Source organism: Procambarus clarkii, chromosome 19 (assembly GCF_040958095.1).
Source record: "Procambarus clarkii isolate CNS0578487 chromosome 19, FALCON_Pclarkii_2.0, whole genome shotgun sequence".
Lineage (NCBI taxonomy): Eukaryota > Metazoa > Arthropoda > Malacostraca > Decapoda > Cambaridae > Procambarus > Procambarus clarkii.
In genome coordinates, this window is record NC_091168.1 from 37,377,904 (window position 1) to 37,404,524 (window position 26,621).

Below are 26,621 nucleotides of genomic sequence, written 5' to 3' on the forward strand. Positions count from 1 at the left end.
GTTTGTGGAGCTTAGCGTCCGTCTTTGTTTGTTTGTTTGTTCTATTGGTTTATCTGGTATTATCTTATTCTTTTTCCTCTCTCGTTTTAAGACTTTGTTTAGCAGACTTTGTTTTTGTTCAAGATGTTATATAGTGAATATTTTGTGATTGCGTCGACGTGTTTGGCTACAAGTCCAACTCTGCGTCAGTCCGACCGCAAGTCCGAATGCACGTTCGTCCGTCCGAAAAGCAAGCATTTTTCTTTGTTCGGTCTATCAATAAACGGACCTTTCCGGCCGTTCGAACGGGAGTCCGACCGTTGAGCTGTGAGAAGATTCAATCGGACCCTCCCCTCTGGCCTTATCGTAAGTCCGCCTCTCATAGTGTAAGGAGCTATATAAGTCCAAGCGGGAGTTTCTCCTTACGTCCATTTCTCCGGAATTAATAAGTCTTATATAGTATATATAGTATACATATGGACGGTACTATAGTGTACTATAGTACCGTCCTATAGTCCTATAGTGTACTATAGTACCAGATATATAGTATATATCTGCAAAATGACATGGGTCATTTTGCAGATATTACGTGATCAATACGTGCAACGTGATCAATACGTGCAACGTGATCAATACCTGCAACGTGATCAATACGTGCAACGTGATCAATACGTGCAACGTGATCAATACGTGCAACGTGATCAATACGTGCAACGTGATCAAAACGTGCAACGTGATCAATACGTGCAACGTGATCAATACGTGCAACGTGATCAATACGTGCAACGTGATCAATACGTGCAACGTGATCAATACGTGCAACGTGATCAATACCTGCAACGTGATCAATATGTACAACGTGATCAATATGTACAACGTGATCAATACGTGCAGCGTGATCAATACGTGCAACGTGATCAATATGTGCAACGTGATCAATACGTGCAACGTGATCAATACGTGCAACGTGATCAATACGTGCAACGTGATCAATACGTGCAACGTGATCAATACGTGCAACGTGATCAATACGTGCAACGTGATCAATACGTGCAACGTGATCAATACCTGCAACGTGATCAATACCTGCAACGTGATCAATACGTGCAACGTGATCAATACCTGCAACGTGATCAATACGTGCAACGTGATCAATGCGTGCAACGTGATCAATACGTGCAACGTGATCAATACGTGCAACGTGATCAATACGTGCAACGTGATCAATACGTGCAACGTGATCAATACGTGCAACGTGATCAATACGTGCAACGTGATCAATACGTGCAACGTGATCAATACGTGCAACGTGATCAATACGTGCAACGTGATCAATACGTGCAACGTGATCAATACCTGCAACGTGATCAATATGTACAACGTGATCAATATGTACAACGTGATCAATACGTGCAGCGTGATCAATACGTGCAACGTGATCAATATGTGCAACGTGATCAATACGTGCAACGTGATCAATACGTGCAACGTGATCAATACGTGCAACGTGATCAATACGTGCAACGTGATCAATACGTGCAACGTGATCAATACCTGCAACGTGATCAATACGTGCAACGTGATCAATACCTGCAACGTGATCAATACGTGCAACGTGATCAATACCTGCAACGTGATCAATACGTGCAACGTGATCAATGCGTGCAACGTGATCAATATGTGCAACGTGATCAATATGTGCAACGTGATCAATACGTGCAACGTGATCAATACGTGCAACGTGATCAATACCTGCAACGTGATCAATATGTACAACGTGATCAATATGTACAACGTGATCAATACGTGCAGCGTGATCAATACGTGCAACGTGATCAATATGTGCAACGTGATCAATATGTGCAACGTGATCAATATGTGCAACGTGATCAATACCTGCAACGTGATCAATATGTACAACGTGATCAATATGTACAACGTGATCAATACCTGCAACGTGATCAATATGTACAACGTGATCAATATGTGCAACGTGATCAATATGTGCAACGTGATCAATATGTGCAACGTGATCAATATGTGCAACGTGATCAATACCTGCAACGTGATCAATACGTGTAACGTGATCAATATGTGCAACGTGATCAATTCGTGCAACGTGATCAATATGTGCAACGTGATCAATATGTGCAACGTGATCAATATGTGCAACGTGATCAATATGTGCAACGTGATCAATATGTGTAACGTGATCAATATGTGCAACGTGATCAATACCTGCAACGTGATCAATACGTGTAACGTGATCAATATGTGCAACGTGATCAATACCTGCAAAGTGATCAATATGTGCAACGTGATCAATATGTGCAACGTGATCAATTCGTGCAACGTGATCAATATGTGCAACGTGATCAATATGTGCAACGTGATCAATATGTGCAACGTGATCAATGCCTGCAAAGTGATCAATATGTGCAACGTGATCAATATGTGCAACGTGATCAATATGTGCAACGTGATCAATTCGTGCAACGTGATCAATATGTGCAACGTGATCAATATGTGCAACGTGATCAATATGTGCAACGTGATCAATATGTGTAACGTGATCAATATGTGCAACGGGATCAATACCTGCAAAGTGATCAATATGTGCAACGGGATCAATACCTGCAACATGATCAATACGTGCAACGTGATCAATACCTGCAACGTGATCAATAACTGCAACGTGATCAATACGTGCAACGTGATCAATACCTGCAACGTGATCAATAACTGCAACGTGATCAATACCTGCAACGTGATCAATACCTGCAACGTGATCAATACCTGCAACGTGATCAATACCTGCAACGTGATCAATACCTGCAACGTGATCAATACCTGCAACGTGATCAATACCTGCAACGTGATCAATATGTGCAACGTGATCAATACGTGCAACGTGATCAATACGTGCAACGTGATCAATACCTGCAACGTGATCAATAACTGCAACGTGATCAATACCTGCAACGTGATCAATACCTGCAACGTGATCAATACCGTGCAACGTGATCAATACGTGTTGGAAATTATACAACATTTATGCATCATTTTAGTACTATAATACACCATTATTGTATTAAATATAGCAATTACTAATTTTACTAATTCGTAGAATTAATCCAATTAATGTTTTCTATTGCGCCGCCATTTTTGTCAAACTCTTCCTAGTATCAATGACGGAGCTGCGAGTTGCAACCGGAAGTCACAGGAAATCTCTCCACATTTAGTTGAATCTAAACAGAGTCCAGTTAATTACTTTCCTTTACTAAGGATAATGGCTAATGTAGTTGTTTTATTTATTCAGCAAATTACTGCTTACTGAACTCGCTGGTTTAGGTAAATTAACACCTACAGTGGAAAATATTATAATGTAAAACAGTTCCTTATTTTTATGCCGTCTTAATAAGCTGGACCCGGATTCACGAAGCAGTTACGCAAGTACTTACGAACGTGTACATCTTTCCTCAATCTTTGACGGCTTTGGTTACATTTATTAAACAGTTTACAAGCATGAAAACTTGCCAGTCAACTATTGTTATTGTTATAAACAGCCTCCTGGTGCTTCGGAGCTCATTAACTGTTTAATAAATGTAAACAAAGTCGCCAAAGATTGATAAAAGATGTACAGGTTCGTAAGTGCTTGCGTAACTGCTTCGAGAATCTGGCCCAAGACTTGCTTTATGCAAAATTATATTGCACCTTAATACATTTATTAGTGACATAAATACCTGTCACTATTCCTTACTTCCCTAATTAATTATAAGTAAATAAAACACTTTACACTCAAGAATACTTTGGAGCGTTCTGCGCATGCGTACTGCAGCCGGGGAGGAAGGAGACGCCATTCCTACTATCGACGCCATATTAGCAGCACGCAAGAGAGAGAGGCGCCATTGCAAGGAACTTGCTTAGTGTCATTTTATTTGCTCCTACAACCACAAGAGCGGTGCCACGTTATTTTGGCACATAACGGCAGTGTCCTGGCACTAATTAATTATCCGGCCTGTAGTTGACGTCTTAGGAACAGTAGTTTCAAGACGGAGGACTGGAGTCTTCCCTCGACCAACGGACACTTGGCCCGGCAACTATTAATTAAGTTGACCAGACCACACACTAGAAATTGAAGGGACGACGACGTTTCGGTCCGTCCTGGACCATTCTCAAGTCGATTTATTTTCACAATCGACTTGAGAATGGTCCAGGACGGACCGAAACGTCGTCGTCCCTTCAATTTCTAGTGTGTGGTCTGGTCAACATACTTCAGCCACGTTATTGTGACTCATCGCCTGCAACTATTAATTACCTTTTATTTAACACTGATCACATGTTAATAGTTAGGCTAGTTGTCGTTAGGCCATTTATTTACAACAAAATCCAGTACGTTTACTCTCTAGCCATATTACGTAATTTATATAGGAATATATTTCATTAATGTCTGTAGAAGTGTCAGATATATCATTTAAATCATATAAAGAAGAATTCCCTATTATTAGATGTATCTGTATTTATTTACGTAGATTTCTACATTGTAATTGGCTTACAGCTCGCTAGTTCACGTCACGCGAGGCGCTAGGCTGCCCCGCCTTCACCTGCGACAACTTGCCCGACGCAACACGTCCTAAGTGGAGCCTGGCAACTGATTTCACATATCTTATTTTCACAGGTAAGCTGTTAATTGTGGTTTGTAGAGACATAATAACTTAGCTACCTTAATGATCTCCTAATGAGATCAATACTACTAACCCATTGATTTGGTTTATATATTTAACCATATTACTGTAGGATCTTGAAGTACCTTTGCTTCTAATTATTATTATATAATCCATTTAATTTTCATTTACATTTAGTTACTTCAGTGAAGAACCAGCACTGAAATCATGCTTGGGATATATTAATCTTTTGGCGTGTAACCCCCGTTTTTGAGTGAGTTAATTTGACTCATAATATACATTCCTTCTAATATTCAATGTATTATTAATTAAGAACATCCATAGGATACTAGTTCATGGAATTAATATCAAACCACTTGCTCTACCTAGTGTTCCACTTTTTCACAAAAAGTGGTGGTCCTTCGTAGCTATCGAAAATAGAATCAATTTAAATGATTTACATGAGTCAAGTTTTCCTACAATAATGCAACGCGATCATGCAATGACTCGGTGGTACAATTTCGCGATGTTGCAATAATCATCATTTTCGTTGTTTCTGTTGATCTCATTTATTCAAGGTTTAAAGTAGCTATTAAGGAATCAGGAAACTTGTACATAATGATATCACAACAATCTGTGGGAAAATATATATATATATTATATATATATATATATATATATATATATATATATATATATATATATATATATGCGAACAAGCCTGAATGGTCCCCAGGACATATGCAACTGAAAACTCACACCCCAGAAGTGACTCGAACCCATACTCCCAGAAGCAACGCATCTGGTATGTACAAGACGCCTTAATCCACTTGACCATCACGACCGGACAAAATGAGGTGATAGCCGAGGCTATTTGAACCACCCCACCGCCGGCACTCGGATAGTTATCTTGGGCATAGCATTTTACCAAATCACCTCATTCTTTGGGGCAACACGTGAGGAACACAAAAGAGAGAGAGAGAGAGAGAGAGACGGAAGTCCGGAACGGCACGGGTGTCTCTCCTTTAGACTCCGGTCTTTGACCATTCCAATGCCAGCCGTACACGATATCTTTGCTTCTCCAGCCGGGATTCTGCCTTAGAGGCTTTCAGGCATAATCCCACGGACGTAGCCTCGCTCCACTGGCCGATCGACCAATTTGTGTGAGGATTTGTGTTCCTCACGTGTTGCCCCAAAGAATGAGGTGATTTGGTAAAATGCTATGCCCAAGATAACTATCCGAGTGCCGGCGGTGGGGTGGTTCAAATAGCCTCGGCTATCACCTCATTTTGTCCGGTCGTGATGGTCAAGTGGATTAAGGCGTCTTGTACATACCAGATGCGTTGCTTCTGGGAGTATGGGTTCGAGTCACTTCTGGGGTGTGAGTTTTCAGATATATATATATATATATATATTTTATTAAATATGACCGAAAAAGTAAGATTAATAATTCTAACACGAATTTTCTCAATCTTTCGTACATTATGCTTCACTGTTGGAGGTAAATCAAAAATCACTTCTCCAAAATTCATTTTTATTTCTAGTCTGACGCGACACGGGCGCGTTTCGTAAAACTTATTACATTTTCAAAGACTTCACAAATACACAACTGATTAGAACTTGCGTTTCCCTGATTTTATATCTACATTTGAGTGAGGTGGGAAGGGTGATGTGGCATTACATTTGAGTAAGGTGGGAAGGATGATGTGGCATTAGAGGATATTAATAGGGTATTAAAAGTATCAACACAAGACAGAACACGAAACAATGGATATTGAATAGAAGTGTTTGTAGAAAGCCTATTGGTCCATATTTCTTGATGCTTCTATATTGGAGCGGAGTCTTGAGGTGGGTAGAATATAGTTGTGCAATAATTGGCTGTTGATTGCTGGTGTTGACTTCTTGATGTGTAGTGCCTCGCAAACGTCGAGCCGCCTGCTATCGCTGTATCTATCGATGATTTCTGTGTTGTTTACTAGGATTTCTCTGGCGATGGTTTGGTTATGGGAAGAGATTATATGTTCCTTAATGGAGCCCTGTTGTTTATGCATCGTTAAACGCCTAGAAAGAGATGTTGTTGTCTTGCCTATATACTGGGTTTTTTGGAGCTTACAGTCCCCAAGTGGGCATTTGAAGGCATAGACGACGTTAGTCTCTTTTAAAGCGTTCTGTTTTGTGTCTGGAGAGTTTCTCATGAGTAGGCTGGCCGTTTTTCTGGTTTTATAGTAAATCGTCAGTTGTATCCTCTGATTTTTGTCTGTAGGGATAACGTTTCTATTAACAATATCTTTCAGGACCCTTTCCTCTGTTTTATGAGCTGTGGAAAAGAAGTTCCTGTAAAATAGTCTAATAGGGGGTATAGGTGTTGTGTTAGTTGTCTCTTCGGAGGTTGCATGGCTTTTCACTTTCCTTCTTATGATGTCTTCGATGAAACCATTGGAGAAGCCGTTATTGACTAGAACCTGCCTTACCCTACAGAGTTCTTCGTCGACTTGCTTCCATTCTGAGCTGTGGCTGAGAGCACGGTCGACGTATGCGTTAACAACACTCCTCTTGTACCTGTCAGGGCAGTCGCTGTTGGCATTTAGGCACATTCCTATGTTTGTTTCCTTTGTGTAGACTGCAGTGTGGAAACCTCCGCTCTTTTCCATGACTGTTACATCTAGAAAAGGCAGCTTCCCATCCTTTTCCGTCTCGTAAGTGAAACGCAGCACGGAACTCTGCTCAAATGCCTCCTTCATTAAGGAACATATAATCTCTTCCCATAACCAAACCATCGCCAGAGAAATCCTAGTAAACAACACAGAAATCATCGATAGATACAGCGATAGCAGGCGGCTCGACGTTTGCGAGGCACTACACATCAAGAAGTCAACACCAGCAATCAACAGCCAATTATTGCACAACTATATTCTACCCACCTCAAGACTCCGCTCCAATATAGAAGCATCAAGAAATATGGACCAATAGGCTTTCTACAAACACTTCTATTCAATATCCATTGTTTCGTGTTCTGTCTTGTGTTGATACTTTTAATACCCTATTAATATCCTCTAATGCCACATCATCCTTCCCACCTTACTCAAATGTAATGCCACATCACCCTTCCCACCTCACTCAAATGTAGATATAAAATCAGGGAAACGCAAGTTCTAATCAGTTGTGTATTTGTGAAGTCTTTGAAAATGTAATAAGTTTTACGAAACGCGCCCGTGTCGCGTCAGACTAGAAATAAAAATGAATTTTGGAGAAGTGATTTTTGATTTACCTCCAACAGTGAAGCATAATGTACGAAAGATTGAGAAAATTCGTGTTAGAATTATTAATCTTACTTTTTCGGTCATATTTAATAAAATATGTCTACAGGAAAGACTGCTACCAAAATATACTAATATATATATATATATATATATATATATATATATATATATATATATATATATATATATATATATATATATATATATATATATATATATATGACTGAAAACTCACCCCCCAGAAGTGATTTGAACCCATACTCCCAGGAGCAACGCAACTGGTATCTACAGGACGCCAGTTGCGTTACTCCTGGGAGTATGGGTTCAAGTTACTTCTGGGGTGTGAGTTTTCAGTCGCATATAGTCCTGGGGACCATTCAGGCTTGTTCGCATATATATATATATATATATATATATATATATATATATATATATATATATATATATATATATATGTCGTACCTAGTAGCCAGAACGCACTTCTCAGCCTACTATGCAAGGCCCAATTTGCCTAATAAGCCAAGTTTTCATATATTACTATATTTCCTCTAATTTTTTTCTTATGAAATGATAAAGCTACCCATTTCATTATGTATGAGGTCAATTTTTGTTTATTGGAGTTAAAATTAACGTAGATATATGACCGAACCTAACCAACCCTACCTAACCTAACCTAACCTATCTTTATAGGTTAGGTTAGGTTAAGTAGCCAAAAAAGTTAGGTTAGGTTAGGTTAGGTAGGTTAGGTAGTCGAGAAACAATTAATTCATGAAAACTTGGCTTATTAGGCAAATTGGGCCTCGCATAGTAGGCTGAGAAATGCGTTCTGGCTACTAGGTACGACATATATATATATATATATATATATATATATATATATATATATATATATATATATGTATATATATATATATATATATATATATATATATATATATATATATATATATATATATATATATATATATATGCGGAAAATCCACAGAGAAATATGAAATGAGGTGAACGTTTCGGCTTTGTTAAAGCCTTTGTCAACACCAGACTGACTCTGGTGACTGACTCAGACTGACTGAAGCATCAGTCAGTCTGGTGTTGACAAAGGCTTTAACAAAGCCGAAACGTTCACCTCATTTCATATTTCTCTGTGGATTTTCCGCATAAAATGATCAGTGTTTTGTGATCGTCAATTGCATATATATATATATATATATATATATATATATATATATATATATATATATATATATATATATATATATATATATATATATATATATATATATGAGGGCTATGCAGTGGGCTCGAACCTTCGACCTTTGGTACTCAGGCTCCTTTGCTTTGATGAGACTTCATCAAAGTCTTAAATCTTACCGGGAATCTTTCCACTCTGTATTATTAATCTAAACGTCTGCCAATAGAGCTTTCAATCTCACAATCGTTTGGGCATTTTTGGAAAGTCGTTTCCACTCTCTGGATAGTGGAGTTTTGTATCTTGTTTTGACCTCTCTTTCTCGCTAATTGATTTATCTCTCTCGTTAGTTGTCTCTCTCTCTCTCTCTCTCTTCTTCGTTAATCGCTTCATCTCTATTATTTCTCCTCTTTCTTGCTTCTGCCTCATTTATCTAGTGTTTCTCTTATTTTTTTTGCACAATGGCTTTTGTTTCAAGTTTTCTTTCTAGTTTTTTTCATCTATATTCATATCTGTTTTATCTTTGCTCTCTCTCTCTCTCCTATTTGGCTGTGTTCTATAAAAATGACTAATTACCTCCTCAGAGCTCAAGCACCGGGAGAAATGTCTACAGTTCAGTCGAGGAAAAATTCTCAGCGTCTCTTGAATGTATGATTTTTACCAAATTAAATTCCTTTATTTTCCTTTGTGTCCTTAAGAAACGGAGCGGAGTTTTTATTTTATTTTTTTATTTAGTGATTGTAATGGCTGATAATTATAAAAAAAATTACGTACAAATGAACAAGTGAATTATTTTTTGCACCTAAATTTCTTTATTTTTTGAGAAAATTCCATTATTATTGAGGCTGGGGTTGAGAGAACTGATAATAATAGTTAGATAATATTGATACAATTTGTATTATTAAAGATGTAATGCTATGAATGGCATCCAAATTCCACCAACTAGAGCTGATGCTTTACTGCCAGACTCTCCAAGACACGAAAATCAATAATGTCTCTAATGATAATCCTAGTAATAATATCAATAATAATAATAATCACACTAACGTAGTACATATCAATGAGAAACTCTCCACTAAGACTGTGAGGTGGGCGCCAACCTTCCACCCCGGCGTTGCCAAGCCCCGTTGCTCTACCACTAGACCACCGTCACTTCCAAAAAAAAGTCATAAATCGGATTTCCATTGAAATCACAGTAGAAAAGGCCCTTACCAAGTTAAGAAAAGGCCAGTCCAAGTGTTCACGTGTGACCCACAAGCACTCTGGTGGACGGGCAGAGTGAGCCTACACCTCCGACCCACCCAGACCCAACGACCCACCCAGACCCAACGACCCACCCAGACCCAAAGACCCACCCAGACCCAACGACCCACCCAGACCCAACGACCCACCCAGACCCAACGACCCACCCAGACCCAACGACCCACCCAGACCCAACGACCCACCCAGACCCAACGACCCACCCAGACCCAACGACCCACCCAGACCCAACGACCCACCCAGACCCAACGACCCACCCAGACCCAACGACCCACCCAGACCCAACGACCCAACTTCAGAAACACGTAAGACATAAGGAGCAGGACCACTCTGCCCGTCCACCCCGAGTGCTGGTGGGTCTTACGGACAAACTTGGCCTGGCTTCAGTTGGGGTCTCTAGATTTCCTGGGATTTCAGTAGAAATTCGGTTGTATGACTTTTACAAGACACTGTGGTATAGTGGTAGAGTAGGCGACTGTCAATGCCTTGGTCGTAGGTTCGCGCCCACCTAACAGTCCTAGGGGATTTTCTCATTGATATATATCACATTAAGGATTCCTGTGTTTTAATAATAATAATAATAATTTTATAATAATTACCAAATAATAAACATATCCACAAGGGCCGTGACGAGGATTCGAATCTGCGTCCGAAAGCATCCTAGACGCTGCCTTAATCGACTGAGCTACGACATGGAAAAAGAGTTGAAACTAGAAGTTCTACTGAATTTACTTGGATCCTGCAGCCTCTCCGAGACACAAACCAGGGTTTTACACAACTCCCCCATGCACTCGAGCTATGTCAATAGGCAGTTCTACCGCTTAGCCCTTATTTCATTACACACTGAAATCATAATAGCGTGATGCATCAATGAACAAATCCACAAGGGCCGTGATGGGGATTCGAACCGCCTCGAGTGCATGGGGGGAGTTGTGTAAAACCTAGGTTTGTGTCTCGGAGAGGCTGCAGGATCCAAGTAAGTTCAGTAGAACTTCTGGTTTCAACTCTTTTTCCATGTCGTAGCTCAGTCGATTAAGGCAGCGTCTGGGATGCTCTAGGACGCAGGTTCGAATCCTCGTCACGGCTCTTGTGGATATGTTCATTGATGCTTCACGTTAGTGTGATTTCTGTGTGTAATAATCATAATAATTATTATTAATTAACAAAATAATGAAAAGGGATAGAAAAGGAAGAAAAATAATTGATATCATGAAAGAAATGTGAAGAAAGAGAGCAGTAAGAACACAATAACAAAAAGAGAGAAAAATAAGAAATAAAGATAACTTTTGAAGAGTGTTTACGACCAGACCAAAGTTTAATGAGAGCATATTCCTTTGACGCCAATGTCAGGAATTTCTCCGCCGACCGAGCTATGAGAAAGGGAAAATTCTTCGGGTTTTAAAATGCAGAGGTGATGATGGTGGGGGGGTCCTACCCCCCCCCACCCCCCTATCATGCCTCATATCGTCAACACCCCCTTCCCCCTCCTCCACACACACACAGACACACACACACACACACACACACACACACACACACACACACACACACACACACACACACACACACACACACCCACACACACACACACACACACACAGATATTAGAAAGAACTTTTTTAGTGTCAGAGTGGTTGACAAATGGAATGCATTAGGGGGTGATGTGGTGGAGGCTCACTCCATACACAGTTTCAAGTGTAGATATGACAGAGCCCGATAGGCTCAGGAATCTGTACACCTGTTGATTGACGGTTGAGAGGAGGGACCAAAGAGCCAGAGCTCAACCCCCGCAAACACAACTAGGTGAGTACAACTAGGTGAGTACACACACACACACACACACACAGGCAGTGTGTGCTTCCACTAAGCTGTGGAAACAGGAGGCCAGACATAAGATACCGAATGAGAGAAGAAATTCTTCATGAAACGGGACACAGGGAAAGATCTAGGAGTTGATATCACACCAAACCTGTCTCCTGAAGCCTACATAACAATAATAACATCGGCGGGGTATGCAAGGTTGGCTAACATTAGAACTGCCTTCAGGAACCTGTGTGAGGAATCATTCAGAATCTTGTACACCACATATGTAAGACCAATCCTGGAGTATGCGGCCCCAGCATGGAGCCCGTACCTTGTCAAGCACAAGACGAAGCTGGAAAAAATTCAGAGGTATGCCACTAGGCTAGTCCCAGAACTAAGAGGCATGAGTTACGATGAAAGGCTGCGGGAAATGCACCTTACGACACTGGAAGACAGAAGAGTAAGGGGAGACATGATTACTACCTACAAAATTCTCAGAGGTATTGATAAGGTAGATAAGGATAAACTTTTTAACACGAGGGATATGCGAACAAGGGGACACAGGTGGAAACTGAGTACCGAAATGAGCCACAAGGACGTTAGAAGGAACTTTTTCAGTGTCAGAGTAGTTAACAGGTGGAATGCATTAGGCAGTAATGTGGTGGAGGCTGACTCCATACACAGTTTCAAATGTAAATATGATGGAGCCCAGTAGGCGCACAATCTGTACATCAGTTTTTTGATAGTTGAGAGGCGTGCCCAACGAGGCAGAGCTCAACCCCCGCAAGCACAACTAGGTGAGTACACAATGCAAACTAAGAGAACAAAACTCAGGCTCAGCATCAGATAATCATTCCAAGAGAAGATGGAAATGTATCAGTGGAAGAGACTGCCACTGTACAACCATCATTTGCTGAAATTCTTAAAAAGTGTCCAGAAGCAATGTCCACAGTGAGGGAGGTAGCCATGAAAGCAGCTATCTCACAGGAAGCAGCAAGGTGCACTAGTCAGCTGCTGGAGAGGAAAAGATCAGTGGTAGTAGTGGGCATTAAAGAACAGGAAGGCTCCAGTAAGACTGAATGGATTGGTAAGGACAATGAGGCAGTGAGAGGGATCCTACAGGGGTTACAAATGGAAGAGGCTGGACAAAGCTTAAAAAAGGTTTTTCAGGCTAGGCTGGTATAACAAGGACAGAGATCACCTGATAAAGATAGTGTTTACAAACGAGATCAGAAAGGAAGCAATTCTAGCAAGGAAGAGCAATCTGTTCTATGTGAGAGAATACAGGACAATATTCCTCCAGAGGGACATTACGGGGATAGAGAGAGTAATGGCAGCTGAAGCAAGGAGGAAGAAGCACAGGGGGAGGGAAAAGAACCAGGGAACCATAACCCCCAAAACAACATTCTGAGAAGGGAATGGGGAACTACCAACCAGCACCTCAGAAACCCCAGAAGAGAGGACAACACCCCCCCCTCTTTCTCCCCATAGAAACCTCCCCCTTACTCTGAACCCTCCCTGTCCCCATTCAAACTCTAATTCAACCCTCCCTTTCCCATCACCGCATACCCTCTCGGTCCCCCCATTCCCTCTCACCCCATACCCTCCCTGTACCCCTTACCCAATACCCCTCTCTATTCCCCCTCCCATCACACCCCATACCCTCTCTGTCCCCCCTTCCCGATCACCCCATACCCTCCCCTGTTCCCCCCTCATCCCATACCCTCTTTTGCCCCACTCCCCCCCTCACCCAACATCCTCCATGTTCTACCTCCCACCTAATCCCCTACCCTCCCTGTCTCCTCCTCCCTGTGATGACCTCCCACCCCTCGCCCCAAAATCTTCTGAGACCTTGTTAACCAACTCACAAATCCCCGCACCTATGGACACCTATGGAACGACTTCCTCCATTAGCAGAAAGACTACCAAGAAGAAGAAACAAGAAGTTACACGAGAAAGTGAGCTTCAAGGCAGTGTTTATAAATATAGATGGGATTACAAACAAATCCAGTAAACTTGGAGAATGGGCACGAGATGAAAACCCAAACATAATAGCATTCACAGAAACAAAGCTAACGAAAACCATAGTAAATGCAGTGTTTCTGCAGGAATACTAAGTAGTTAGGAAAGAGAGGGAAAGAAGAGGTGCAGCTGGAGTGGCTCTGCTGATAAAAAGAGAATGTAGTTTTGAAGAGATGGCTATCCAGGGCTGTGAAGGTTTCAGTGACTACATAACAGGTTCAATAGCAATTGGGGAACAAAAATTGTTAGTAGTAGTCATATATAACCCCACCACAAAATGACAGAAGGCCCAGACAGAAATATGATAGAAATAACATGGCCACCATTAATATAATAGAGAGGGCAAATTCTGTTGCTAGCAGGAACAGGTCCTAACTACTAATCAAGGGAGACTTAAGCCTCGGGAAGATAGATTATGATGAGAACAGAGACCCACATAGAGGACCAGACACATGTAGAGCTAAGCTGCTGGACGTGGTAACAAGAAAATTTACAAGCCAGCACATCAAGGGACCGACAAAATGAGAGGAGAAGACGAACCAGTCATGCTTGATCTGATATTCATCCTGAATGAGTCGGATATAAGGAAAGTTAAGCTGGAAGACCTCTTGGGAATGAGTGACGAAAGGGTACTGATAACTGAGTACCTGGTAGAGCTAGGATTTATCTCCCCCCAAAAAGAACTAGGAAATAAAGAGCTTGTGTACCGAAAGGGAAATTATGAGAAAATGAAAAAAATCCTAAGAGCCTTGGGACACAGAACTCTGAACTAAGACCGTACAAAATATGATGGACTATGTCACCCAAAAGTTTCAGGAGGCAGTAAACAGGTTTATCCCGGCCCAAAAGGAAAAACTGCGAAGCAAAAGAAGAATCCATGATTCTTAGGACATGGATTCCATGATTCCATAGGGCATGTATGGAAGCAAAGGAAATGAACAAAAGGGAGTGCAGGAACTTCCGAAATAATAGAACACCTGAAAGCAGAGAGAGATACCAGAGAACAAGGAATGAGTATGTCAGTGTGAGAAGAGGAGCAGAGAGACAGTATGAAAATGATTTTCCAAATAAAGCCAAGACCGAACCAACACATCTCCACTGCCATATCAAAAGGAAAACAACAGTGAAAGAACAGGTGTTGAAACTTAAAACGGGGGAAGACAGATACATAGAGAATTACAACGAGGTGTGTGAAGAACTCAACAAGAGATTCCAGGAGGTCTTCACAATAGAACGAGATGAAGTTCTTGAGCTAGGTGAGGTGGCAGTAAACCAGGAGGTCGTGGAAGGGTTTGAAATTAACAAAGATGAGGTATAAAAAGCATCTATTGGATCTGGACGTGAGAAAGGTTATTCGCCCGGACGGAATCTCACCATGGGTACGGGAAGAGCACGCATAAGTACTTTGCTTGCCACTCTCCATGGTGAATAGTAGGTCACTGGTGACGGGAGATCTACCAGAAATTTGGGAGACGGCTAATGTAGTCCCAATATACAAAAGGGTGACAGGCAAGAGGCACTGACCTACAGGCCAGTGTCCTTAACTTGTATACCATGCAAGGTGACGGAGAAGATCGTGAGAAAGAACCTAATAGCACATTTGGAGAGAAGGGACTTTGTGACAACCAACCAACAGGAGATCAGGGAGGGTAAATCTTGCCTTACAGGTTGAATAGAATTCTACGATCAGGTGACAGAGATTAAGCAAGAAGGAGAAGGATGGGCAGACTGCATCTTCTTGAACTGTCAGAAAGCACTTGAAACAGTACCCTATAAAAAACTTTTGCATAAGCTGGAGAAACAAACTGGAGTAAGTAGTAAGGTGCTCAATGGAAAAGGGAGTACCTAAATAACAGGAAGCAGAGAGTTACCGTAAGGGGTGAAACCTCAGTCTGGCGTGATGTCGCCAGCGGAGTCCCACAGGGTTCTGTATTCGGATCTATCTTGTTTCCGATATACGTGAATGATCTTTCAGAGGATATAGACTCATTCCTCGCAATGTTTGCTGGGGATGCTAAAATTATGATTAGGATTAAGACAGAGGAGGACAGCAAGAGGCTACAGGATGACCTGGACAGACTGAAGGAATGGTCCAACAAATGGTAACTGGCTACTAGAGTTTAATTCGAGCAAATGCAAAGTGATGAAGATAGGCCTAGGGAGCTGGAGGCCAAACACAAGGTACCAGCTGGGAGAGGAAATCCTTCAGGAGTCAGGACGAGAGAAAGATCTGGGTTTGAAATCACACCAGACCTGTCTCCTGAAGCCCCACATCAAAAAGATAACATCAGAGGCGTATGCAAGGCTGGCGAACATAAGACTTGCCTATTATGAACCGTCGATTAGGGCGCGTGACTAGTTAGTACCCACTAATTCCCCAGTTTAAGTCCGCACATGCACAAACTGTCCACCATCAGTCATACACATAAGAGGCTACACCTGACGTGTCCAGTGATGAGGGCAAGGTCAAGTACACACTTAATTATATAATCAAAATAATAATAACTATCCCCTATACCTGGGATACTAAACTGAATGGCTAGTACACTCCAACATGTAAAAACACACTGACGTAAACTTACTTATCCTAAGTACACTGAACTTAACTTAAAGAGCCATGTCTTCGGAGCATCACAGGCCGCTTGTTTCTTTCGTGCTGAGTCCAGACCAACTCGGTCAAAACCCCGCGCTTTGAATGCGTGCTAGCCGGTGTTCGGACGCTAATGCATGCTGGCCGGTGTTCGGACGCTAATGCATGCTGGCCGGTGTTGGGACACCAATGCATGCTGGCCGGTGTTCGGACGCTAATGCATGCTGGCCGGTGTTGGGACACCAATGCATGCTGGCCGGTGTTCGGACGCCAATGCATGCTGGCCGGTGTTCGGACGCCAATGCATGCTGGCCGGTGTTCGGACGCTAATGCATGCTGGCCGGTGTTCGGACGCTAATGCATGCTGGCCGGTGTTCGGACGCCAATGCATGCTGGCCGGTGTTCGGACGCTAATGCATGCTGGCCGGTGTTGGGACACCAATGCATGCTGGCCGGTGTTCGGACGCCAATGCATGCTGGCCGGTGTTCGGACGCTAATGCATGCTGGCCGGTGTTCGGACGCCAATGCATGCTGGCCGGTGTTCGGACGCCAATGCATGCTGGCCGGTGTTCGGACGCCAATCCATGCTGGCGAGTGTTCGGACGCCAATGCATGATGGCCGGTGTTGGTACGCCAATGCATGCTGGCCGGTGTTCGGACGCTCATGCATGCTGGCCGGTGTTCGGATGCCAATGCATGCTGGCCGGTGTTCGGACGCCAATGCATGCTGGCCGGTGTTCGGACGCCAATGCATGCTGGCCGGTGTTCGGACGCCTATGCATGCTGGCCGGTGTTCGGACACCAATGCATGCTGGCCGGTGTTCGGACGCCAATGCATGCTGGCCGGTGTTCGGACGCCAATGCATGCTGGCCGGTGTTCGGACGCCAATGCATGCTGGCGAGTGTTCGGACGCCAATGCATGCTGGCCGGTGTTCGGACGCCAATGCATGCTGACCGGTGTTCAGACGCCAATGCATGCTGACCGGTGTTCGGACGCCAATGCATGCTGGCCAGTGTTCGGACGCCAATGCATGCTGGCCGGTGTTCGGACGCCAATGCATGCTGGCCGGTGTTGGGACGCCAATGCATGCTGGCCGGTGTTGGGACGCCAATGCATGCTGGCCGGTGTTCGGACGCCAATGCATGCTGGCCGGTGTTCGGACGCCAATGCATGCTGGCCGGTGTTCGGACGCCAATGCATGCTGGCCGGTGTTCGGACGCCAATGCATGCTGGCCGGTGTTCGGACGCCAATGCATGCTGGCGAGTGTTCGGACGCCAATGCATGCTGGCGAGTGTTCGGACGCCAATGCATGCTGGCCGGTGTTGGGACGCCAATGCATGCTGGCCGGTGTTGGGACGCCAATGTATGCTGGCCGGTGTTGGGACGCCAATGCATGCTTGCCGGTGTTCGGACGCCAATGCATGCTGGCCGGTGTTCGGACACCAATGCATGCTGGCCGGTGTTGGGACGCCAATGCATGCTGGCCGGTGTTGGGACGCCAATGCATGCTGGCCGGTGTTGGGACGCCAATGCATGCTGGCCGGTGTTGGGACACCAATGTGTACGGGTGCTATTGGCCTCTCTCCTATAACGTCCAACTTCTCATTCATTTACTTAGAAAAACTAAGTATAACAAGACTAATAAATATTAGTTACAAAAAGGGAGACAACTGAATCATTACTAAATACACAGCACCTAGACAGGATGGTTCCTCACACAGGTGTGGGAGGTAGGCCTACACAGGTGTGGGAGGTAGGCCTACACAGGTGTGGGAGGTAGGCCTACACAGGTGTGGGAGGTAGGCCTGACCCTAGCTGGCCTCAGACCACATGCACAAGACTTTAATAATCAATTACAGCTAATCAGAGCTACTGAGTGAACATACCCTCTCAGGTGACGGGTACATGGATAACAAACGACATACTGGAGGGGAGCCGGTCGGCCGAGCGGACAGCACGCGGGACTTGTGATCCTGTGGTCCTGGGTTCGATCCCAGGTGCCGGCGAGAAACAATGGGCAGAGTTTCTTTCACTTTCTTTCACTTTCTTTCACCTGCCCCTGTTACCTAGCAGTAAATTAGGTACCTGGGTGTAAGTCAGTTGCCACGGGCTGCTTCCTGGGGGTGGAGGCCTGGTCGAGGACCGGGCCGCGGGGACACTAAAAAAGCCCCGAAATCATCTCAAGATTACTGTAAACTCCTACTGAAATATTGACCACATGTGTGACGGGAGACTCACGGTTATACTCAATATGGAAGTTCCACTAAAAATTAAACATTACATCAAGAGGTACACACACCTGCTTGACAAGGTACACACACCTGCTTGACAAGGTACACACACCTGCTTGACAAGGCACACACACCTGCTTGACAAGGTACACACACCTGCTTGACAAGGTACACACACCTGCTTGACAAGGCACACACACCTGCTTGACAAGGTACACACACCTGCTTGACAAGGCACACACACCTGCTTGACAAGGTGCACACACCTGCTTGACAAGGCACACACACCTGCTTGACAAGGTACACACACCTGCTTGACAAGGTACACACACCTGCTTGACAAGGTACACACACCTGCTTGACAAGGCACACACACCTGCTTGACAAGGTACACACACCTGCTTGACAAGGCACACACACCTGCTTGACAAGGTGCACACACCTGCTTGACAAACCTCCTACTTCCACACATTTACTGTAGGACTTTTAGAGATCTTCAACGCATCTCTGGGCCAAGGAAACTCCATCATGGGCCAAGGAAACTCCATCATGGGCCAAGGGAACGCCATCATGGGCCAAGGAAACTCCATCGTGGGCCAAGGAAACTCCATCATGGGCCAAGGAAACTCCATCATGGGCCAAGGAAACTCCATCATGGGCCAAGGAAACTCCATCATGGGCCAAGGAAACGCCATCATGGGCCAAGGAAACGCCATCATGGGCCAAGGAAACTCTATTATGGGCCAAGGAAACTCTATTATGGGCCAAGGAAACTCCATCATGGGCCAAGGAAACTCTATTATGGGCCAAGGAAACTCTATTATGGGCCAAGGAAACTCTATTATGGGCCAAGGAAACTCGATCATGGGCCAAGGAAACTCCACCATGGGCCAAGGAAACGCCATCATGGGCCAAGGAAACGCCATTATGGGCCAAGGAAACTCCATTATGGGCCAAGGAAACTCCATCATGGGCCAAGGAAACTCCATTATGGGCCAAGGAAACAAATGGCTTGGCGCTTTCCCTTGAAAATTCCCTCCCTCTTTCACCCCTAAAATAAAACAGGGCAAAAACAGAGCATTCTCTCATTCCATCTCACTCATACGCCAGGGTTCGTATCTCCGTAATCCGTGACATCCGGTCAGCCTCTCAAGCATTACCAGACAACCTCTTGACTCCTCTACGGCGCTCATGCGCGCTGGCACACAGCCTCATATACAACCATACCCAAAGTATGAATAACAGACATACATACAGTGATACATCAAGAATACTTCCATTACTCTACCATAACAGACAGCAATAAAAGGCATGAAACTAGCATCTTGATTACATCTTATAAGGTATAATATACTAAACTCTTATACATAAACGTTACGAGTCAGTTATTCATTCAATTAGATATAACTAAATCGTAACAGGACTACAGAAACTTGTGTAAGACATCATTTAGAACTTTGTATACCTCATATGTCAGACTAATACTGGAATATGCTGCTCCAGCCTGGAGTTCACATCTAGTCAAACACAAAACGAGGTTAGAAAAGGTTCAGAGGTATGCCACTAGGCTAGTCCCCGAGCTGAGAGGTATGAGCTACGAGGAAAGATTGCTGGAACTGAACCTCACGACACTGAAAGACAGAAGAGTTAAGGAAGACATGATCACTATCTATTAAATTCTCTGAGGAATTGACAGGGTAGATTACAAGTAAACTGTTTTACACGTGTGGTACGCGAACAAGGGGACACAGGTGGAAACTGAGTACCTAAATGAGCCACAGGGATGTTTGAAAAAACTTTTTCAGTGTCAGAGTAGTTAACAGGGTAGAATGCATTAGGCAGTGATGTGGTGGAGGCTGACTCCATACACAGTTTTAAATGTAAATCTGATAGAGCCCAGTAGGCTCAGGAATCTGTACATTAATTGATTGACAATTAAGAGACGGGACCAAAGAGCCAGAGCTGAACCCCCGCAAGCACAACTAGGTAAGTACAACTCGGTGAGTACACACACACACACACACACACGCACACACGCACACACACACACACACACACACACACACACACACACACACACACACACACACACACACACACACACACACACACACACACACACACACACACACACACACACACACACACACACATGAGTATGGAGGTATGGAGTATGGTGACAACAACAAAGCATGTATAGATGAACTGCAGAAGGCAGCAACACTAGCCCACAGAATGAGAGCGAAGCTGCTGATCATGGGGGACCTAAATCATGGAGAGATAAATTGGGAATCACGGAATCCCCATGGAGGGGACGAAACGTGGGGAGCAAAATTAGTAGATGTTATAGACAGGAATTTCCTGACACAACATGTGAAGGAAGACACAATGGAAAGAGGAGATGCACCGAGCCTATTAGACCTGATTTTCACCCAGAACGTAGAAGATATCGAGAATTTAGAGCATGAAATACCTCTAGGGGCCAGTGACCATTGTGTCCTAGTCTTTGACTACATGATGGAATTCAAACTTATGACCATGGGACAAGAGATCTGGGAAAGGAGAGCTGACTACAGGAAAGGGGACTATATGAGGATAAGGGACTATCTGGGTGAAGTGCAGTGGGAGGAAGAAATTAGAGGAAAAACAGTCCAAGATATGATGGACCTAGTCATACAGAAATGCCAGGAGGCCGAAGAGAGATTTATACCAACGGTAAAGGGAAAAAATAAGAAGGAATATAATAACCCATGGTTTAATAGACAGTGTCAGGAAGCAAAAATGGCCAGCAGACGGGAGTGGAGGAAGTACAGAAGACAAAGAACAGAGGACAACAGAAGCAGATACAACAGAGCTAGGAACGATTACATTAACATAAGACGAACATCGGAAAGGGACTATGAGAACGATATTGCAATCAAAGCGAAAAAACAACCTAAGTTACTACACAGTCATATAAGAAGAAAAATGTCGGTGAACGACCAAGTGACAAGACTAAGGAAGACAGAGGGGGCATATACTGAAAGTGACAAGGAAATCTGCGAGGCACTGAATGCCAGTTTCCATGGAGCTACCGAGCCTGAGCAGCTCCCATTGTTGGAAGGGGTTACCCTAGATGAAAGACTATCAGATATAGAGGTGACAGCAGAGGAGGTAATGAAACAGTTGACAACTCTAGATGCAACTAAAGCAGTTGGACCAGACAAAGTATCACCGTGGATACTAAAAGAAGCAGCACAGGCCCTCAGCGTGCCTCTGGCAATGATCTTTAATGAGTCACTTATGTCAGGAGAATTGCCCAGTTGCTGGAAGAAGGCAAATGTCGTGCCGATCTTCAAGAAAGGAGATAGGGAGGAGGCACTTAACTACAGACCTGTATCACTGACAAGCATCCCCTGTAAAATACTGGAAAGAATAATTAGGCTGCGACTGGTTGCACACCTGGAGAACATTAGGTTTGTGAACAAACATCAACATGGGTTCTGGACAGGGAAATCGTGCCTAACAAACCTTCTGGAATTCTATGATAAAATAACGAGGATAAGACAGGACAGAGATGGTTGGGCAGACTGCATATTTCTGGACTGCCAAAAAGCCTTTGATTCAGTACCGCTTATGAGACTGCTGTTCAAGCTCGAGAGGCAGGCGGGGGTGGGGGGAAAGGTCCTAGAATGGATAAGGAACTACCTAACAGGAAGGAGCCAAAGAGTTACGGTAAGGGGCGAGAAGTCGGACTGGCGAACAGTAACAAGTGGAGTACCACAAGGATCGGTGCTGGGACCAATTCTATTTCTTGTATATGTTAACGACATGTTTACAGGCGTAGAGTCCTACATGTCGATGTTTGCGGATGATGCAAAGTTGATGAGAAGAGTTGTGACAGATGAGGATTGCAGGATCCTCCAAGAGGACCTGAACAGATTGCAGAGATGGTCAGAGAAATGGCTACTAGAATTCAACACGAGCAAATGTAAAGTTATGGAAATGGGACTAGGAGATAGGAGACCAAAGGGACAGTACACAATGAAGGGGAACAGCCTACCTGTAACGATGCGTGATAGAGACCTGGGGGTGGACGTAACACCTAATCTATCTCCTGAGGCACATATTAATAGGATAACGACAGCAGCGTACTCTACACTGGCAAAAGTTAGAACATCATTCAGAAACCTAAGTAAGGAGGCATTTAGGGCGCTTTACACTGCCTACGTAAGGCCAGTCTTAGAGTATGCCGCCTCATCATGGAGTCCCCATCTGAAGAAGCATATAATGAAACTGGAAAAGGTTCAGAGGTTTGCAACGAGACTCGTCCCAGAGCTACGAGGGATGGGGTATGAAGAGCGCCTGAGGGAACTGTGCCTTACGACACTAGAAAGAAGAAGGGAGAGGGGGGACATGATAGGAACGTATAAGATACTCAGAGGAATTGACAGAGTGGACATAGACGAAATGTTCACACGGAATAGTAACAGAACGAGAGGACATGGATGGAAGCTTGAAACTCAGATGAGTCACAGAGATGTTAGGAAGTTTTCTTTTAGCGTGAGAGTAGTGGGGAAATGGAATGCACTTCAGGAACAGGTTGTGGAAGCAAATACTATTCATAATTTTAAAACCAGGTATGATAGGGAAATAGGACAGGAGTCATTGCTGTAAACAATGCTCGATCCTGCAGACACAACTAGGTGAGTACAACTAGGTGAGTACACACACACACGCACACGCACACGCACACGCACACACACACACACACACACGCACACACACACACACACACACGCACACACACACACAAGAAAGGGGGCCTGGTGGATAGCGCGCAGGACTCGTAATTATGTGGCGCGGGTTTGATTCTCGCACCAGGCAGAAACAAATGGGCAAAGTTTCTTTCACCCCTAAATGCCCCTGTTACCTAGCAGTAAATAGGTACCTTGGAGTTAATCAGCTGTCAAGGGCTGCTTCCTGGTGTGTGTGTGTGTGTGTGTGTGTGTGTGTGTGTGTGTGTGTGTGTGTGTGTGTGTGTGTGTGTGTGTGTGTGTGTGTGTGTGTGTGTGTGTGTGTGTGTGTGTGTGTGTATGTGTGTGTGTGTGTGTGTGTGTGTGTGTGTGGTGTGGAAAAAAAAGTAGTTAGTAAACAGTTGATTGACAGTTGAGAGGCGGGCCGAATGAGCAAAGCTCAACCCCCGCAAACACAACTAGGTAAATACACACACACATACATATGAGAGGAAACGATGAACCAACTCGACCTAGTCTTCACTCTTTACGACTCCGACATAAGAGAAATCAGTTTCGAAGCCCCAGTAGGAATGAACGACCACAGTACACTGGTGTTTGAGTATCTGGTTGAAAAAGGGTTATTGAACTCGAGGAGGGGTACCGAAAACAAGTTCCGCATTCCTGAATGGGAAACTATGTGGAGATAAGAAAATTCCTAACATGGGAAACAGAGCTCAAGGGAAAGACGGTCTAAGGCATGATGGACTACATCAAGCAGAAGTGTAAGGAGGCAGCAGACAACTTCGTCCCGGTCCAAAAGGAAAACAACGAAATGAGGATGAGAAACTCATGGTTTAATAGGATGAGAAACTCATGGTTGAATCAGAGATGTAGGCTAGCTAAGCAGCAAAGTAAAAGGGCATGGAGAAATTATAGAAATAACAGGACACTTGAGAGCAGACAAAGATACCAGAGTACCAGGAATGAATAAGTCAGGTTGAGAACAGTGGCAGAAGGGCAATACGAAAATGACATTACAAGCAAGGCAAAGACTCAACCTAAATTGCTGCACAGCCACATCAGGAGAAAAACAACAGTAAAGGAACAGGTGATGAAATTAAGGTTAGGGGCGGCGGATTCACTACAAACGAAAAAAATGTGTGTGAGGAACTGAATAAGAAATTCCAGGGATTTTTCCCATTAAAGCAAGGGGAAGTTCCAGAGATAATAGAGGGAATAGTTAACCAGGAACCGCTAGAAGAGTTTAAGAGTACCAGTGGGGATGTAAGGAAACTTTTGCTAGAGTTGGATGTGACAAAGGCTTTAGGCCCGGATGGAATCTCCCCTTGGTTACTAAAGGAAGAAACAGAAGCACTGTGCCTGCCACTCTACATAGTGTATAACAAATCACTGGTAACAGGTGAACTGCCAAAATTTTAAGGACTGCTAATGTAGTCCCGATATACAAGAAGGGGGATAGACAGGAGGCACTGAACTACAGGCCAGTGTCCTTAACCAGCATACCATGCAAGCTGACAGTGAAGATTGTGCGAAAAAAGCTAGTGGAACATCTGGAGCAAAAGAACTTTCTAACACAGCATCAACATGGGTTCAGGGATGGCTAGTTAATTCAGAGGCTTAATTGAATTAAGCCTCCGAATTACGATCAGGTAACAAAAATCAGACAAGAAAGAGAGGGGTGGGCAGACTGCATATTTCTGGATTGCCAGAAAGCTTTTGACACAGTACTACACAAGAAGCAAGTGAAAATAATGGAGATGCAGGCTGGAGTGAGAGGTAAAGTACTCCGTTTGATAAGGGAGTACCTAAGTAACAGAAGACAACGAGTCACTGTGAGGGGTGAGGTCTCAGATTGGCGAGACGTCAGAAGTGAAGTCCCGCAGGGGTCAGTCCTTGGACCTATACTGTTTCTGATATATATTAATGATCTCCCAGAGGGTATAGACTCGTCTCTCTCAATGTTTGCTGATGATGCAAAAATTATGAAGAGGATTGAAACTGAGGACGATAGTAGGAGGCTACAAGATGACCTAGACAAACTGAATGAATGGTCAAACAAATGGCTGCTAAAGTTTAACCCGAGTAAATGCAAAGTAATGAAAGTAGGCGCCGGAAACAGGAGGCCAGACACAGGATACAGAATAGGAGATGAAGTACCTAATGAAACAGACAGAGAGAAAGATCTAGGAGTTGATATCACACCAAACCTGTCTCCTGAAGCCCACATAAAAAAAAATAACGTCTGCGGCATATGCGAGGCTGGCTAACATCAGAACAGCGTTCAGGAACCTGAGTAAGGAATCATTTTGAATCTTGTATACCACATATGTAAGACCAATCCTGGAGTATGCGGCCCCAGCATGGAGCCCGTACCTTGTCAAGCACAAGACGAAGCTGGAAAAAGTTCAGAGGTATGTCACTAGACTAGTCCCAGAACTAAGAGGCATGAGTTACGAGGAAAGGCTGCGAGAGATGCGCCATACGACACTGGAAGACAGAAGACTAAGGGGAGACATGATAACTACCTACAAAATCCTCAAGGGTATTGACAGGGTAGACAAGGATAAACTATTCAACACTGGTGGTACGCGAACAATGTAACACAGGTGGAAACTGAGTACCCACATGAGTCACAGGGACGTTAGAAAGATCTTTTTTCAGTGTCAGAGTAGTTAACAGGTGGAATGCATTAAGGAGTGATGTGGTGGAGGCTGACTCCATACACAGTTTTAAACGTAGATATGATAGAGCCCAGTAGGCTCAGGAACCTGTACAGCTGTTAATTGACGGTTGAGAGGCGGGACCAAAGAGCCAAAGCTCAACCCCCGCAAGCACAATTAGGTGAGTACACACACACACATATGTCTATGATCTGGTAAT

At 43.9% G+C, this 26,621-nt stretch overlaps 3 protein-coding genes across 3 annotated transcripts; 2 read left to right on the forward strand and 1 right to left on the reverse strand.

Annotated features, from left to right (window-relative positions):
* Positions 1 to 550: 550 nt before the first annotated feature.
* LOC138366434 (uncharacterized) lies at positions 551 to 3,031 on the reverse strand. The gene has a single exon (XM_069327480.1). The coding sequence runs from the start codon at positions 3,029 to 3,031 to the stop codon at positions 551 to 553; it is 2,481 nt and encodes an 826-aa protein (XP_069183581.1).
* A 14,097-nt stretch (positions 3,032 to 17,128) lies between these two features.
* Positions 17,129 to 18,445, forward strand: LOC138366435 (zinc finger protein 534-like). Its single transcript, XM_069327481.1, has one exon. The coding sequence runs from the start codon at positions 17,129 to 17,131 to the stop codon at positions 18,443 to 18,445; it is 1,317 nt and encodes a 438-aa protein (XP_069183582.1).
* Positions 18,446 to 19,530: 1,085 nt separating this feature from the next.
* LOC138366436 (uncharacterized PPE family protein PPE62-like) lies at positions 19,531 to 20,031 on the forward strand. Its single transcript, XM_069327482.1, has one exon. It carries the CDS (start codon positions 19,531 to 19,533, stop codon positions 20,029 to 20,031), a length of 501 nt encoding a protein of 166 aa, XP_069183583.1.
* The last annotated feature ends 6,590 nt before the right edge of the window (positions 20,032 to 26,621 follow it).

Bases quoted from the DNA above. Each gene is read 5' to 3' on its own strand.
- LOC138366434 (XM_069327480.1), bottom strand. From the start codon at position 3,031: ATGTTGTATAATTTCCAACACGTATTGATCACGTTGCACGGTATTGAT.
- LOC138366435 (XM_069327481.1), top strand. From the start codon at position 17,129: ATGCTGGCCGGTGTTCGGACGCCAATGCATGCTGGCCGGTGTTCGGAC.
- LOC138366436 (XM_069327482.1), top strand. From the start codon at position 19,531: ATGGGCCAAGGAAACTCCATCATGGGCCAAGGGAACGCCATCATGGGC.